The 16,213-nt window shown below is 40.1% G+C and overlaps 1 protein-coding gene across 8 annotated transcripts in view; it reads left to right on the forward strand.

Moving 5' to 3' along the window:
- Atp13a3 (ATPase 13A3) overlaps nucleotides 1–16,213 on the forward strand; it is an 86,848-nt gene that overhangs the window by 55,711 nt on the left and 14,924 nt on the right. For 5 of the 8 annotated variants that reach the window (XM_010624063.2, XM_010624066.2, XM_010624065.2 and 2 more), the window contains 11 exons: nucleotides 1,391–1,515; nucleotides 2,946–3,121; nucleotides 3,850–3,972; nucleotides 4,056–4,135; nucleotides 4,909–4,951; nucleotides 5,042–5,151; nucleotides 5,405–5,501; nucleotides 7,133–7,205; nucleotides 9,313–9,490; nucleotides 11,076–11,257; nucleotides 16,087–16,175. In XM_010624063.2, coding sequence (XP_010622365.1) covers nucleotides 1,391–1,515; nucleotides 2,946–3,121; nucleotides 3,850–3,972; nucleotides 4,056–4,135; nucleotides 4,909–4,951; nucleotides 5,042–5,151; nucleotides 5,405–5,501; nucleotides 7,133–7,205; nucleotides 9,313–9,490; nucleotides 11,076–11,257; nucleotides 16,087–16,175 — 1,276 coding nt within the window. Of the gene's footprint in view, nucleotides 1–1,390; nucleotides 1,516–2,945; nucleotides 3,122–3,849; nucleotides 3,973–4,055; nucleotides 4,136–4,908; nucleotides 4,952–5,041; nucleotides 5,152–5,404; nucleotides 5,502–7,132; nucleotides 7,206–9,312; nucleotides 9,491–9,792; nucleotides 10,131–11,075; nucleotides 11,258–16,086; nucleotides 16,176–16,213 lie in introns of those variants that run through there. The other 3 variants (XR_780234.2, XR_780235.2, XM_019207501.2) reach the window with 2 other exon arrangements.

Genomic DNA, 16,213 nt, shown 5'->3' on the forward strand with positions numbered 1-16,213 from the left:
ATATACATACATACACTCAGGCACCTTTATTATTAATTCTTGTGTAGAGAAATCATTTGTTTATTATAAATAAGAAGTTATACTTAACTAACATCAAGTCCCTTTTCCTCATTGCAAAAAAAAAAAAAAAAGTTTCTATAGTGTAGCTGTCAGGTTTTTTTTTGGTACTGAGGAGCAAACTCAGGACCTTGCGTTGGTGAGGCAGGTGGCGGCACCACTGATCTAAATCCCCAGCCCTCCATAGTATAGTTTTAGTAGCTTGAGATTTCTTTCTTTCTTTCTTTCTTTCTTTGGTACTGGGGATCAAACTCAGTACCTTGCACTTGCAAGGCAGGTGCTGTGCCACTGAGCTAATCTCCGGCCCGAGCTTGAGATTTCTTAAGAATGTGACTGTATGCAACAGAGCTCATCTCTGTTACATTGTTGAAATACATGTTATTTTTGCATGTTCAGTATCTCTTTGATTGTATCCTACTTACCCACAGAAGTGTCTTGGAAAAAGAGTCATGCCTTTTCACTTTTGACCTACCAGTAATTAGCATAGTGCTAATTCATAGTAGACTCAACTGTTTGAAGAATACCACCCTAGATAACTGTATCATCAGTATTCTAGAAGATGCTTCTCTGGGACCTGAATAGTTCTCACTGTGTTCACTACTATAGTAATAGTTCCTGTATTGTGTTTCTGGCATCAAGAATTGGGTTTTTTTCGTTCGTTTTTTGGGGGTGTACCAGGGATCAAAGTCAGGTCCTTGCACTCCTGAGGCAGTCAGCAGAACCACTGAGCTAAATCCCTGGCCTAAAAATTGTTTATGAATTGGGTGTGGTGGCACATGCCTCCAAACACTTAGGGAGGCTGAGGCAGAATGAATTTGAGGCCAGTCTGGACTACCTGGTGAGACCCTATCACTCAAAAAGCAAAACCAGAAACAAAACAAATAATTGTTTATAGAGTTAGTGAAGACTTGAAAATGAGTCTACTGTAACTTTACCAGCTGTGCTTGTGGTTCACATTTTTCCACCTTTCACTTAACATTTAAATTAGGCTTTGTTTTATGAGGGGCCAGGATAGTCTTATGCTTATGGATTTCAGAGTAGGATATAAAATCAGTGTTCTTTAGTATTAGAATTTAATATTTTACATTTTCAAATGATCCTTGTATTTCATGTTTCAAAGAAATAAAATTTTATTTTAGTATATCAGAAGTATTTGGGGGGAATTATTTTTTCAGATTAAAAATTTTTGAGATATTCAGGTCATAAATGCACACATGGTTTATTTGGCATATAAAATGTTTTATTTCATAGTGTGTAGATATTTTAAATTGTCAACATAAAGAGAACAACATCTGTGCTCTTGACTAAACCATTATAACTTCTTTTTCTGCAGAGATGCCATTGAAAACAACATGGATTTTATGGGATTAATTATAATGCAGAACAAATTAAAGCAAGAAACCCCTGCAGTACTTGAAGATTTGCATAAAGCCAACATTCGCACTGTCATGGTCACAGGTTAGACTTTGTGAAAAAACCCAGAGAAGAATGAGTGTGACTGGAGTTCGAGTTGTATATCGCTGAGGAATGGTGTCAGTTTCAAAAGCTTTTACATAGTGGCTCCACCTCACACTGTATTTTTTGAGCTCTGAATATTTTCCCAGGGTCCAAGGTAACCATGTAGAAGTCTTTTTGAGATCTTAACAAATTCTTTTCATAGGAGGTATAGAGAAATAGAGAAGGGAACACTACAAAAAATTAAATTCTTCTCTTTGTTACCTGTCTCTAATCTCAAAGCACTTACTTACCTTACCTTGTGTTACTTATTTGTAGTTTTGTTTTTATATTAGAATGCAAAATCGGCATGGGGTCTTTTACAAGCTCCCAGGTACATGGAAAAAATGATTAACAGGTACTTAATACAGTTGATATTTGTAGGTAAGCAGTGGTGAGAATAGCCTGTCTGGAGGCTGTGTTGTTTGGCTGCCACACTGAACGATTCTGCTGATGCTCTTAGAGTTGGTAATGTTAGATAATTCCTTAGCTGTGTGAAATCATGGCAGCTCTTTCTCTATAAGCAAATAATTGTATTTGAGTTACTCACTTTATGATGTTTGTGTTCAGTAAAACTTATGTGAAAAAAACTGCATGTATTTTATGTCTTAGAGTCAGAAATTCATCTAATATGCTTCTTATTATACAGTTCAAGGTCACTATATCTTGTAGCATCCCTGCAGTTTCATCTCCTTCAAGGCACTTTCCATCTGTCTTCTCCTCCTCACGCTGCTCCTCCTCTGACCCAGGGGCTGAAGGGAAGCACCGTGGAAGTAGTGTGGGACTCTTCCTTCAGTTATGGTAGAGATGAGATCCCCGAGCCCTTGCCCACTTCTGCTGTCCTTGCGTTTCTTCTCTTAACTGAGAGGTTGTCTGTCTTACCGCTCAGTACATCCATTCTGGTCACCTCTCTTCACATTTTGCTTTGTACGATGTTACGCATGGCGCCAGTGCTCCTACACAGGCCACCCCTCCCTCCTAGGTTATTTCAGCAAATGTTGACTTAGCATCTACTCGCGGTGTCACACTGTGCCATTGGGTGTGGGGCCAGGAGAGCATGACTGAAAAGATCGTGTTTGTATTGGAAGAGCTGTGGGCCAGAGCTGGAGCGTGGTGCCTGCCTCTTGCACTGAAGGCCCCATGTTCCACTGCTAGCACCGCGGGAACATCCTGGTTATCTAGCACTTGTGCACTTGCTGTGAAGGAGTCTCTCTTTAGTCAGTGCTCTCTGCCTGGTGTGGTTAGCTTAAAACCCACCGGGATCAAGGCCATGTATCTTCTGTACTCTGCCCAGTTCGGTCAAAGGGACCACAGTAGATACTCCGTGAATACTTGTTTGATACAGTTATGTTTCTGTTTACATGTTAATACACTTAAAATACTTTGAAAATTAGGTGACAATATGTTGACTGCCGTCTCCGTGGCCAGAGACTGTGGAATGATTCTACCTCAGGATAAAATTATTATTGCTGAAGCATTGCCTCCAAAGGATGGAAAAGTTGCCAAGATAAATTGGCATTATGCAGACTCCCTGACTCAGTGCAGTAATTCATCAGCAATCAGCTCAGAGGTAAGGCCAAGATGAACTTTCTGTATTGAAGCTTGCTTGTTTGAATTTACCCTGAAAAAATTAAAACAAAGAGGGCTGAGAATAGCTCAGTGGCCTACCTGGCAAGCACGAGGTCCTGAGTTTGATCCCTGGTACCAAGAAAAAAAACACAATAAATATCCCATTTTCAAGTAATTAGTATAAATGATGCAGGTGGTTCAGTCTTCCAGTGGTACCATAGTTCACTAACTTAATTCTTTTCACAGTTCTGGTCACAAGCTGACTTGAATGCGAACCGAATCAAATTCAGTGATTAGGTTCAGTGTTGACCATATGGAGAAATTTGATTCAGTTCTTGTCCTGTTCGGTTTGTAACCACAGTCGTGGAGAGAATTGCATTCATGAACTGAGGTACCACTGTGTTTAATCTTTACATCCTCAAATTAAAGATGATACTTAATTTTAAAACATAAAAATTTTAATGAATATTATAGGTGCTTTTAAAAATAGATTTTCCTCATTGCTCAAGAGGCTGAGGAGGGAGGATTGTGTGAGTTCAAGGCCATTTTGAATGACGTAGTGAGATCCTGTCTCAAAAAAATTGTATTTTCCTTTTGAACAGATGTTACATTTTCAATGTTTTGAGTAAAATATCAGTTGAAACAGTTCAGCTTTGGAACCAAGTATACATAACATAGATCCTGTGGTGTGTGGTTGCCTAACTACAGTTCTGACGTCTTCATCCACAGGTGATTCCAAAGAAGTTGGCTCACGATAGCTTAGAGGACCTGCAGTTGGCTCGTTATCATTTTGCCATGAATGGAAAATCATTTTCTGTGATTCTAGAGCATTTTCAGGATCTGGTTCCTAAGGTGAGTTCATTCATGAGTTCGTGAATGTGTTCACATGAGTGTATTGTGGAGAGTATTTTTAAGAAGTTAATGTTTTTTTCCAGTTGATGTTGCATGGAACGGTGTTCGCTCGTATGGCCCCTGATCAGAAGACACAGTTGGTAGAAGCGCTGCAAAATGTAGAGTAGGTATTGGTGGATTTTGTGTTTTGGGGTATTTTCTGAGTTAAAGTTTCATCTTCACTAAATAGTAACTCATAATTCTTACATATATGTCAAGCATCTTTAATCAAATACTCAAAATCTGAAGTGCTCCAAAATCCGAAACTGGGAATATTGCAACAGAATTTAGAGTTCAGATTTGGGGTTTTTGAGTGAGGAATGATCAGCTATTGAAGTCTGAAACCTTTCTTTGCCCAAGCATTTCATATCTCAGGACACACATGTGCACACACACGCACATGCATGGAGATAGTCATCTCTGAGATAGATGAGAACTCGAAGTGCCTCCTTAAAAATAGGCCCTTGTGCTGGTTTGTAGCTTGACAACATCCATGATTTCTCCTCCAGGTGAACGTTGGGGCACAGTGCAGCCAGGTCTCTATCCTGAGAGACGTGACTGTAGTTTCAGTACATGGTTGTGTTTGATGTTTTTAAGGGAGAAGTCCTCGCCAGTGCATGAAAAATAAGTGTACTAAAGAATATCTGAGCATAAGTCCTTGGCTCTAAAGGTTAGAAAATTGAGACGGCAAGTTGATTTTCCCCTGCTGTGACATAAATGGGACCATGACACGGGCCCTTTCTGGCCAGTGCTGTCAACAGTACCACGCCTGTGGCCATTGTAATGGAAAGGTCCTCGTGGTCTCTCGGTCTTCATAATGTATACTGGAGAAGTCTTATTAACTTGGATGCTGTACTATTCCAGAAATTAATACTTTGCATTTATCTTGGTCCTTAGTTACTTCGTCGGGATGTGTGGTGATGGAGCGAATGATTGTGGTGTAAGTATAGTCCTGCCATTTACTTTTGTAATTCTTCCTGTAGCCTGAATGCCATTTGCAAAACTTACCCCACTTTCTTGCAATCTTCAGGCTTTGAAGAGGGCGCATGGAGGCATTTCCTTGTCAGAACTTGAAGCTTCTGTGGCGTCACCTTTCACCTCTAAAACCCCCAGTATTTCCTGTGTGCCAAACCTCATCAGGTACCACAAATTGAAATTGTTTTTGTGATTTCTTTGCATTATTGCATCATTTCTTTGTATAAGGGCAAATTTAAATGGTTAGTTGCTCGTTTGAGCTATAACTTATTAACAGATTACTCTGTTTTTCTTAGCTCTTCCAGTAGACCTGCACTTTAGTAGCTGTTGAATGTTTTCGTGCACCTGTGAAGGAATAATTGTTTTGGACAAAGAGAGTTTGAAATGCTTTTCTTCACCCTAGCCTTTCTTTCCCTAGGGAAGGCCGTGCTGCTTTGATGACTTCCTTCTGTGTGTTCAAGTTTATGGCACTGTACAGTATCATTCAGTACGCCAGTGTTACTCTCTTATATTCCGTGAGTACAGCCTCATGTATGGGGGGGTGGGGGCGGCGTCTCATGGTAAGACATACATGTTTGGGTTTTTTTTGTTTCTTGAGTTTTGTTTTTGGTCTTCTTTTGTTTGTTTGTTTGTTTGTTTTTGTTTTTTGAGGCAGGGTCTCACTATGTAGTTGAGACTGACCTAGAATTCACTATGTAGCCCAGGCTGATCTCAAACTCACAGTGATCCTCCTGCCTCAGCCTCCTGAGTGCTGGGATTCTAGGCGTGATCCACCACGCCTGGCTTGTTTTTGATCTTTTAAGACAGGGTCTCACTATGCAATTAAGTGGCCTTGAGCTCACTTCTGGCTGGCCTCAAACTCATGGTGATCCTTCTGCCTCAGCCTCCTGGGAGCTGGGATGATAGGGCTGTGCCACCACGCCCAGCTAATACATGTTTGATTTTGAAAGCATCACTTAATAGTGACCTTTATGAAAGTAGTATCTAGATTTACCTTGAGTTTGCTGTTGAGTAGTAGACTGAAAATGTCATTAATCTGCAAAACATTTTCCTTAAAGACAACAGTTGTGACTGAAGCCTGGTGAGGAAAAGACGACCATTCTTTTCAGTTTTAGTGTAGATTGGACAACATTTTTTCCCTTCAGTATTGGGGATTGAACCCAGGCCTTCATCTGCAGTTCAAGTTTTTATTTTGAGACAGTCTTTGCTAAATTGTCCTGGCTGGGCTTGAATTCACAGTTGTGCTGCCCAGGCTCCCAAGCTGCAGTTTGTAGGCGTGCACCCTCATCCCCAGCTGGACATCTGTCTTTCACTGTTCTAAATGCCTGCCTGTGGCATATTTCACAGTTGCAGTAAAAGGCCAGAACGAGGAAAGTTATTTGTAGGGTTTTATTCATTTGAAGAAGAAGCATAAACAGTGGTGGCCATACACTGCTCTGTGGGATTTTATAATTGAAGCGACTTCACTGTAGGTTTTTCTCTTAATAAACATTGGTGACATCCCAAGAAGTCTTTGTAAACTATCCCCTTTTACCATTTGTAAAAAGTAACTGATGGGGTGGTATCAGGTATTAAGAAAGTTTAAAGATAGTAACTTGAAAAAAATGTTGAATACTTAGAATAAGTTTGTTAGGTTTTTTGTTTGTTTTGTTTGTTTTTGTTGTTGTTGTTGTTGCTGGTAAGATGGGATTTTGCTGTGTGGTTCAGGCTGGCTGTGAACTCTGTAGCCCACCCTTAAACTCTTGGCAATCTTCCTGCCTCAGCCTTCTGAGTACTAGGGTTATAGGCATGCGGTACCACACCTGGCTTTTAAGAGGCTTTTATTGGATGAATTTTAAGGAGGTACTTTTGTACTAATAAATTAAGTCAAATGTTTGTGAACATATATTTGATTAAAGGTACAGGCTTTAGCATTTTCAAGTGGTTCACATGTTTTTTTGAATTTGTCATTATGGAGGAAAAAATAAATTATAACCTGGGAACAGTACAATAAAAATAATTCCTGAGCTGGGATTTAGCTCAGTGGTTCCACTGCCTGCCTCTCAAACTCAGGGTACCAAATTTGATCCACGGTACCAAAAACAAAACAAAAAACCAACAACAAAAATAATTCCTGAAACTAACTGTTTTAAAATTGTTTCTGTAGATCTTAAGTAACTTAGGAGACTTCCAGTTTCTCTTCATTGACATGGCAATCATTTTGGTACTAGTATTTACAAGTGAGTATTTTGCTTTGTTACTGATTTGACATATGAAATTCTGATCTGATGTACTAAACTTTGGTAAATTTACATCAACAATTATAGCATGGCTTATGTCTGCAGATTCCTTGTAAATGTGCTCTCATTTTATTTTTGGCACTGGGGATCAAACTTGGGACCTTGAGCTTGTGAGGCAGGCGGTGGAACCACTGAGCTAAATCCCTGGCCCTAATGTGCTCTTTTATTACTGCTCATTTATACTTGGCCTCATTGTTTTTTGGTTTTTGGTTTTTTCCTGAAATATTCAAGAGTGAGTCTGATGTCACCATGCCCCTTTGCCACTGAGTATTCGTATTTGCAGTTACAAAGATCAGAAAACTGAACATTTATATATTATCCAATCCAGACCCTTCTGTTCCAATTTTGTCACTTACCCAATAATGTGCTTTGTGCTTGTTTTCTTCCTCGTCCCCTAGATTAGAATGAACACACGATGCAGGCCCCTGAGCTTCATCTCACTACCGTGTCTCGCTAACCTCTTCTATCTAGAACAGGCCCCCAGCCTTTTGGGGCATGTTTACATTGATGTTTATAAGTGTGGCTGGTCTGAATTAATCTCCCTGGGCTTAGGCGATGAGGTTTTGGCTGAAGTTTGCAGAAGTGACACTGTGTCCTGTAGATGGGTCATACAAGAAGGCACACAGTGTTGGTTTCTTCTAGCATTAGTGATACTGAGTCAAAATAAATGAAGATGCTGGTAGGGTATGGCCTATAGAATAAAAAATGCCCAATCTGTCCCCAGAGAAGTAAGTATTTGTGTGATAAATGCTAACAGAAGGGTTATTGGACTGAGACCACAAGAGCCCTTGGTTCCATTGACATCTTAGGCAGATAATTCTCTGCGGGGTCGCGTCCCGGGCACTGTAGGGTGTCAGCAGCACTCCGGCTCTTCACCATACTCCAGCAGTGTCCTCCAAGGGGGACAGCTGGAAGCTTCTCCCGATGTTGCCCTGCACCCCTGGGTGTAGAAAGGCCTGACTGCAAAGCATGAGTAAGCCAGTCTTTAGTAATGGTGAACCAAGTGACTGAGAGAGGAGCAGGCTTTGACAGTCCCCATGTAACTCTTCGTAAGTTATTTATCACAGAAAGAAAAACACAATACATATTGAGAATTTAGCTCTTAAACAAGAACCAAGACCTATCGTGTAAGGGTACAAGATCCCAACGATAAATGTAACTGTATCATTTGCTTTAATGTACCCATAAACTTAGTGGTGGGAGAATTTAACTCTTTATTGCTATTTTATATTCCTGTTAACTACACTTTGTATAATGTAATAACCTCCTGAGAAAATAGCAAAACCAGCGAGATGTCATATGTGTCCTACAAAAAGGCCAGAAAGCAAAACCCGTGTGCTGTCAGCGGCGGTGATGTGTGAATGTGCTGCTGCCATGTGTGCAGACTGCTGTAGATGCCGTCACTGAAGCAGAGATTGTCTTTGGTGTAGAGTTCCCTTGGTATTTTTATTGTAGTTCTTGTAGGAATTTGTTTCCATTGTTCTTTTTTAGGGTTTGTAAACCAAAAATCAGTTGGTGTTGAAAATTTGGTGATTTTTAAAAAATAAACAATAAATACTAAAAATTAAAAAAAGAAAAGCCCAGAAACTGGTCAGTAGAAGCAAAACTCAGGGGACACCACCTTCATGGGTGATCAGTTTTTTTTTATGTTACTAGTATGTTTACATCCCTTCAGACAGTTGTATCATCTTTAGAGAAAAAATATATATCGTTTTACCTACTTTTGCAGTGAAGGATTCTGAAAATAATGGATGCTAGTGATTAATTTTATAGTTTTTGTACTTATATTTAGTATTTTTATTTGTATTAGTATTTCTGCTGAATCTCAGTAGGATTGTAAATATTACTCTTGAGGCTTTTTTGAAAAACCCTAAATTGTTTATTTTTACAGATTACTTAAATATGTATGGCATCTGTCTTGATTTGGGAGAACTTTGCATGTTAAAGAATTGTTAGACAAAAACATTTTTAAAGTTTCCAAATGAACTTCATTCTGTCTTTTATAGTGACTTAGACACAAACCTTTGCTCTTTTCTTTTTGAGACAGTGAGTTTAAACCCTTCCTGGAAGGAACTTGTGGCACAGAGACCGCCCTCAGGCCTCATATCTGGGGCCCTGCTCTTCTCCGTTCTGTCTCAGATCATCATCTCCATTGGATTTCAGGCTCTGGGCTTCTTTTGGGTCAAGCAGCAGCCTTGGTATAGAGTGTGCCCTTCACATTTAGAGTAAGTAGGTCAGCCTGTGCAAGACATCTGTGCAGGATGTGTGTAGATGTGCTTATAAAATGGGTGTAGAAGTGTGTGTGTGTGTGTGTGTGTGAAAGTTGCATGCAGCTGATTTAAACACTTGCATAATTTGGCTTCTGTTTCCCTATATATCGTGGTAACTCCTATCTGTAGGATGGGTGTTTGTCTATTCTCTGTGGCTAATAATGAACCACAGGCTAAGGTATAAAGAGGCTGATTTCACTTACTGTTCTGGCCCATGGTCCTGGAGCTACAGCTGGGAATGGTCTCCTTGCTCGCAGGGTTCCTAGGCAGTGCCAGGACGTGCATGAAAACAGACAGAATGAAAGAGACCTGGCCAGATTGCCTTTCGTAACAGACCTCTCTCGGGATAACCTGCAAACTGATGAACTGCTTGAATGGATGAATTCATCCGTAAGAGTGGAGCCTTTCCCGCCTGGCCCTTCCTCTGCACATCTCACAGTGGGGGTGCAGTTTCAGCATGAATTTTGAAGGGGCAGACTTGCATTTCTTACCTGTGAAGTAAGAAAGTTGGAATCTTCTAAACTGAGTCTTTGCACTTCTAAGTTGTCTTCCCCAATTCAGGAAATGGCATTTTGAAACATTTCAAAATGTAATATTAAGTGCGCCTATTTGCTATTAGTATTCTACAATTTACAAGTTTGTAATATTTTAATTAAATCTGAATAATTTTGTTGAATTAAATTTTCAGATGTATTTCTAGTTTGTCTGATTGAGGGAGATCGTTTTTGTTTTGTTTTTGTTTTGTTGGTGCTGGGGATCGAACTCGGGGTCCTGCTCTTACAGGGTAGGTGGCGGAACCACTGAGCCGAATCCCCGGCCCGAGGGAGACTGTTTTTAAAAAGTGTAATGTTATTTTCTAACCCGTGGAGAGGAACAGGAAGGGCTGAAGGTGTACTCAGTGTTTAATGTGCTAACCTAGCATGTGGGGGCCCTGGGTCCTGTCCCCAGCACTGAAAGGTTGGGGAGCAGGTGGAATTATCTTAAGTCTCTCAGAGATCAGGAGTATCAGTTTACCATTTGTCACTGCTTACCCTTGCTTGCTGCAGTGGCTGCTTAAGCGTGGTGAGGGCTTCGCGTATTTGCTTCTGTGTGTGCCGGGCAGCACTGCCCACCTGGAAGTGGAAAGGAGGGCCAGCCTGGCTAGAGAATGTCAAGGGCCATCCCAGTGCTGTGCCCTTCTGGGCACATGTCCGGTGCAAGGCTTCTTACTCAGTCCCCACAGAAGCCTGTGGGGAAGCGGATGGTCCCACAAGGGAGGAGACAGGCTGGAAGAGATGAGGTCATACTTCCCAAGCTGCTGCTAAAATGCGGTAGAGCTGATGTCAAACCCTGGTCCGAGTACTCCAACGGTTTAAAAATGAGGGAGGTTTATTAAATATTTCTTCTAATTCTTTTATCTGATTGTAATATCTGGCTAAGAGAAGACACTTATTATTACTACATCTTTTCTGTATATCTGATATTGATACTGTTGGACCTTTTCTTGATTTGGGAACTGGAAATTGTGTTTACTAATGGAAAAATTTTTTGTGTGCTCTAGTGCTTGTAATACAACAGGAAGCCTATATTGGAATTCTTCACGCTCATGCAATGAAACTGACCCTGATAAGATAAAAAATTATGAAAATACCACAGTGTTTTTTATCTCCAGCTTCCAGTACCTCACAGTGGCAGTTGTCTTTTCAAAAGGAAAACCCTTCAGGCAACCCTGCTACAAGAATTGTAAGTTTGACATTTATTGTGATTTGTACCCTGCCTTTCCCCTTTAAAATTGATGGAGATAAATTTTAACTGTCTTCCCAGAGTAAAACGAATCTTCACAGCTGGAATGAACCAGGAATTTAGATGTTCACTGCCTTGTTTTACTCATGAGAATTGCATCCTTAGATTTAAAGTTAAATCCTCTCATGTTAAGCGTTTCTGGTCTTCACAGTCTGTTACTTTCGGCTGCAGTGTCTCTGTACTGTATTGCAGAGGGCGTTAGGAGTGGATGCAGGAGAAGTCCTCGAAGGAGACAGTGGGGGTTGTCTTCGTCTGAGTGGTCTTCGCAGTGCCAGCTCCCCCTCCTTTCCCTCCCCTTTTTCACTTCTAACACCAGTATGGCCAGTGCCCATCTGGAGACTTGTGCCAAAGTGGACTGTCTGCCTGTGAGAAAGACCAAATTTAAGAGTTATCAGTATATATAAAGAGCCGGTGTTTAGAAATTGGAAGTGTAATAATGCATATTTTACCTCCTAGACTTGTAGCACCTTGGAAGGGAGTAGCAGGTATTGTCTTGCTGTAGCTGTGAAGAGAGTGCAGTGTTCTCGCTGGCAGGGTTCAGGACAGCTTTCTGTATGGCGTAGGAGAAGTAAGAGGCTTCTCATGTGGACTTGATGAGGTATTCCCACATGCATTATCTTATTTTTTACTTCCACCCTGTGTAGCTCACAGGGCATATTTTTTTATATTTTGGACAGGTGGGATTGAGATTTGTTTTACCAGTAGTTTTCTCCCTCTTTTTCTTTTGGAACTCATACATCGTATCTAACAAACAACTTACTGTTGTATACGTGTTGGTTATATGTAACTGGAGTCGTAACTGTTTCTGATAACCCTGTTAGAATTGTGTTGTGGTACAAAAAGCCTTCCTTAGAAAATTTACCTTTGTACTTATAAGAGGATTTCTTAACTAGCGATAGCTTTGTAGAAGCTGATCTTAATAATTAAAGTTGATATACATTATTAGCCCAATACTTTTAAATCTCAAGGAAATACTAAAAATGTTCAAGAGCTAAATACATCTATGAAAGAACAATGCTTTTTTTTTTTAAAGGAGAAAACTGGTACACAGCTTTGTAAGCAAGATAACAGCCCCATCAGAAAAGCTAACTGTAGAAGTCTAAGCAAACAAATCTATCCTATCCTCACTTATTTAAAAAGAAAGAGAATATTAGTTTTTAAAGTACATCTTTATATGATTTGGAAAACTTGAAAAATTGCCATTAATTTCTACTCGACTTGAATAAATGATAGACTTTATTGTTGATCACGGGCTAATTTTTTTAAAGTTACATTGTGGCAGACCTAGCATCACAAGACAGTTGTCCTTGCTGTCAGCAGCATGTGTGCTTCTAACAGTGGATGAGCAGAGGTGAGTCCTGTCACAAAACCTGCCTCCTGAAGACTAGGAATGGAGCAGTGGTTGATCATGCATGTTTTGCAAATTGTCAGCTCTGTGTCTTGGTCTGTTGTTGAAGTGCGTTGTCATCGGAGTTCATTGGAACAGTTACTCGCTAGAACCCAGTACAGTTCGTTTATGGACATAAGCAGTGTGACAGGTTAAATTTATTTTGTGATTATGAGTTTTTAAGACAGTGCATTAAGTCCCTGACTTACGAGTAAGTTCTATTCCAGGAGAACATAAGTTGAATTGTTTCTGTCTGGCAAAGTGACTCTTACACACCTTTAACACAAGTGGACAGTGGACATTGCTTTGCGCTTCCTAGCCACCCCTTCCACCTCACCACTGCTTTTCCTCTTGCTTCCGGACATCCGGTGCGCTGACTGAGCACTGCACCACTGCACAGTAAGACACAGCAGCGCAACTATGAAAGTGTCCCACAGGCATGTGAGCTGCTTCTGACATCTGTTCACATCCGCGAGTGTAATTCGAGGTCTGTTCATATCTGTGAAAGTTTGCAACTTGAATGTTCATAAGTTGGGGACTTACTGTAGTCTCAGTTTTAAGAATGTTCAAGTCACTCTCTTCAGAGGGCCACCCTCCCCTCCTGGTTCAGTTTCATTTACTCATTTTCATTTTCTTTTTTCTTTCTTTTTTTTGGAGGGGGAGTACTGGGGATCAAACTTGGGAGCTTAGACTTGAGAGGCAGGCAGCGGAACCACTGAGCCAAATCCCCAGCCCACTTACTCATTTTCAACTTTACCTTAGATATATTTTCTGCATTTGCTCATGCTTTCTGTTAAGCATCATGATGATGTACACTTAGTAAATTCTTATATTCTCATCGAACTACATATGATTTTGTAGGTTTTAGCTTCAATTTTTGCTACAGTGTCTCGCTTGAGCTCCACAGTTTGCGATTTGCTAGTTTAAGGCCAACTCCTTCCTCTGTTGTGAAGGCATTATCACTGCACTGCCTGTGTGTCTCCTGTTCAGGGCCTAGGATGGGAGCAGTTCAGAGCCTTAGATACCCTTTCAGAGACTGGTAACTGAGTAGGGAAGGACTTGATATCTGTGGTCATGGTCAGAAGTTCCCACCCTGGGAAGGCATAGGGAAGAACAACAGGTCAGGGACAAACAGCGCATGTGCATTCCTTTACATAAGGCTGCATGTCTGAGTCACCAAGGGAACATGAAGGAATTCCTTCAAGGTGCTTATTTCGATGCCACATTTCATTGAAAGTATCTGGCATCTGTAACAAGTTCACATTGCCGTAAGGTGGAAGGTAGGTAATAACTTGTAATTTGCATATTACTTTCCATTTTTGAATACTTAAACATCTCTTTCCTGTAGAATCCTCATATCCCCATTTAATAGGCAAACTAATTAGACTTGAATGACTTGTTTGGTTCATTTAGCTGTGTATGTGTCCATCTAAAACGCAATCTCAGACTTGTTGGTAGGATCACCAGCAGCTCTAGAAGTCAGGTGTTGAGAGCAGTTCACTGGACAGCCCTCTAGATGGAAGTGCCTGCTATTCTCACTCTTGGCTGAAGTCTTCACTGACGTTTAAAATCTCGTGTGGCTGTATAAATCTGCTCGCGATCCACCTTTCCTGTCATGTAGTGCCTTTTTGAAGAGTGTCTCTTTCTCTCCAGGCTAAACAGATTCAGTTTTTTATTTCTTGGCTCAGGGAGAGCGATATAGGGACCATCGCATGATGCTCTCTAAGTAAATAAATGTAAGAAGTCCTGGAGCCCGAGTTAGCTTCTGATAACATACATATATCAGGAACGACATTACCAATCTGTTTTTGCTACAGTTGTAAAAGTGCAGTAGGATTTGGAAAATATTGAGTAATTTTTTGTTTTTTTAATGGAACTTTTTCTTCTCCGTGTCTCTCTCTCTGGCATTTGTTTTCTTAACATTTCTTCTACTCCTTTCTTGATTTTTTTTCCTTTTGTGTACTTGCAACCAGTACTTCCTAAATACTTTTTAACTGATAATAACTTTTACTGACTAACTTATATGACTTTTGCATTTATGGAATAGGATATTACATCTTCTGTTGGCAGTTGTGTAGGATTTTTTTTAAATCTAGGAGGGATAAATGCTTTTTGCCCAAAATAGGTCCCTGAATTTTTCATCCTGTTGGTCAGAGGCCCACAGTGAAATAGTTTTCCCCACTTGTTTTTTTTTGGGGGGGGGTGGTTACCAGGGATTGAACTCGGGTCCTTGCGCTTGCAAGGCAGGCCACCAAACCGCTGAGCTAAATCCCCGGCCTCCCCACTTCTTACATGAGTGGTACTATAGCTGTGGTGATAGAACTGGACATGAGTGTACAGTTAGTATAGCCTGTGCTGCCAGAACTGTGTATGTATATAGTTGATGTATAGGAAGAGTAGAGTTTCTCTGAACAAAAAATACTGGAGATCGAACTACAGCATTGAGACTCTATCACAATAACAGTGAGATGTCACTTATAGCCAGTAAGAAGGGTGTTAACTTCTTCACCCTATCTAAAGGCTTCATGGTAAGGTTTTGGTTATTGATGCTCTTACTAAATTTCTATTTGAAGTTGACTGGGAGTAGCAACTGGTAATAATTAGATTGAATCAAAAAGGAGGAAGTGTTTGTGACTCTCAGTATAATCAGGAAATTTCTAAGCCTTTCAGTTTATTGTACAGAGATATGCGTGTGTGCGCATGTCCATGTATGTGACACATGTGTGCTTGGCAGAGTGGCCTGAGAATAGTTTTACATTTGAATCAGGTTACTACTGGATGTATTTTCTATCCCCTCCTTTTGTAGCAAGCCACAAGATAGCCACATTTGAAAACAGATCAACTGTGCTACTTTCTATGGAAATGTTTTTGTGGGTAGGTTAATGAAAAAATGGGATTCACTTTCTAGAAATATACATACATTCAAATTAGAATGCCTTAGGATTTTGACATATGTAATACTAAAAATAAATGTTCAGCATTTTTAACGATCAGTAATTTTAATTGAATACTTGTTTTAAAAATGGTGATCTCGTTTTGCCATACACGTCTAGTTTCTTATTTGTAATTACATAGTGGCTCAATGATCCATAGAAGTCAATGTCAATGAAAGGTCTAGATTTTATTTGTGAAGTGCTAATTATTTTCTGACATTCTTTGAAGATTAAAGGTAATGGAATTCAGATATCTGTAGCCTCATGCTGTATACATGAATCTTGGGGAGTCTGGCACAAAGTCTCATACTATAGAAAATAACTGCACATGTCTTAGGTATTAACAGAGGTATTCAGAACTCAGTTCAGAAATGATAGCATACCGCTTGTTATTGGATCCCATTTCTTTACAGGAACTTCTAATTTAATTGTTTTATTTTCTTTTCCAGATTTTTTTGTTGTATCTGTGATTATTTTGTACTTTTTCGTATTATTCATCATGTTGCATCCAATTGCCTTTGTTGACGAGGTTCTTGAGGTAAGGCTGACGCACACCATTTACTACTTCTTGTCTCC

This window comes from Fukomys damarensis, unplaced genomic scaffold (genome assembly GCF_012274545.1).
Source record: "Fukomys damarensis isolate Sample0158 unplaced genomic scaffold, DMR_v1.0_HiC HiC_scaffold_12, whole genome shotgun sequence".
Lineage (NCBI taxonomy): Eukaryota > Metazoa > Chordata > Mammalia > Rodentia > Bathyergidae > Fukomys > Fukomys damarensis.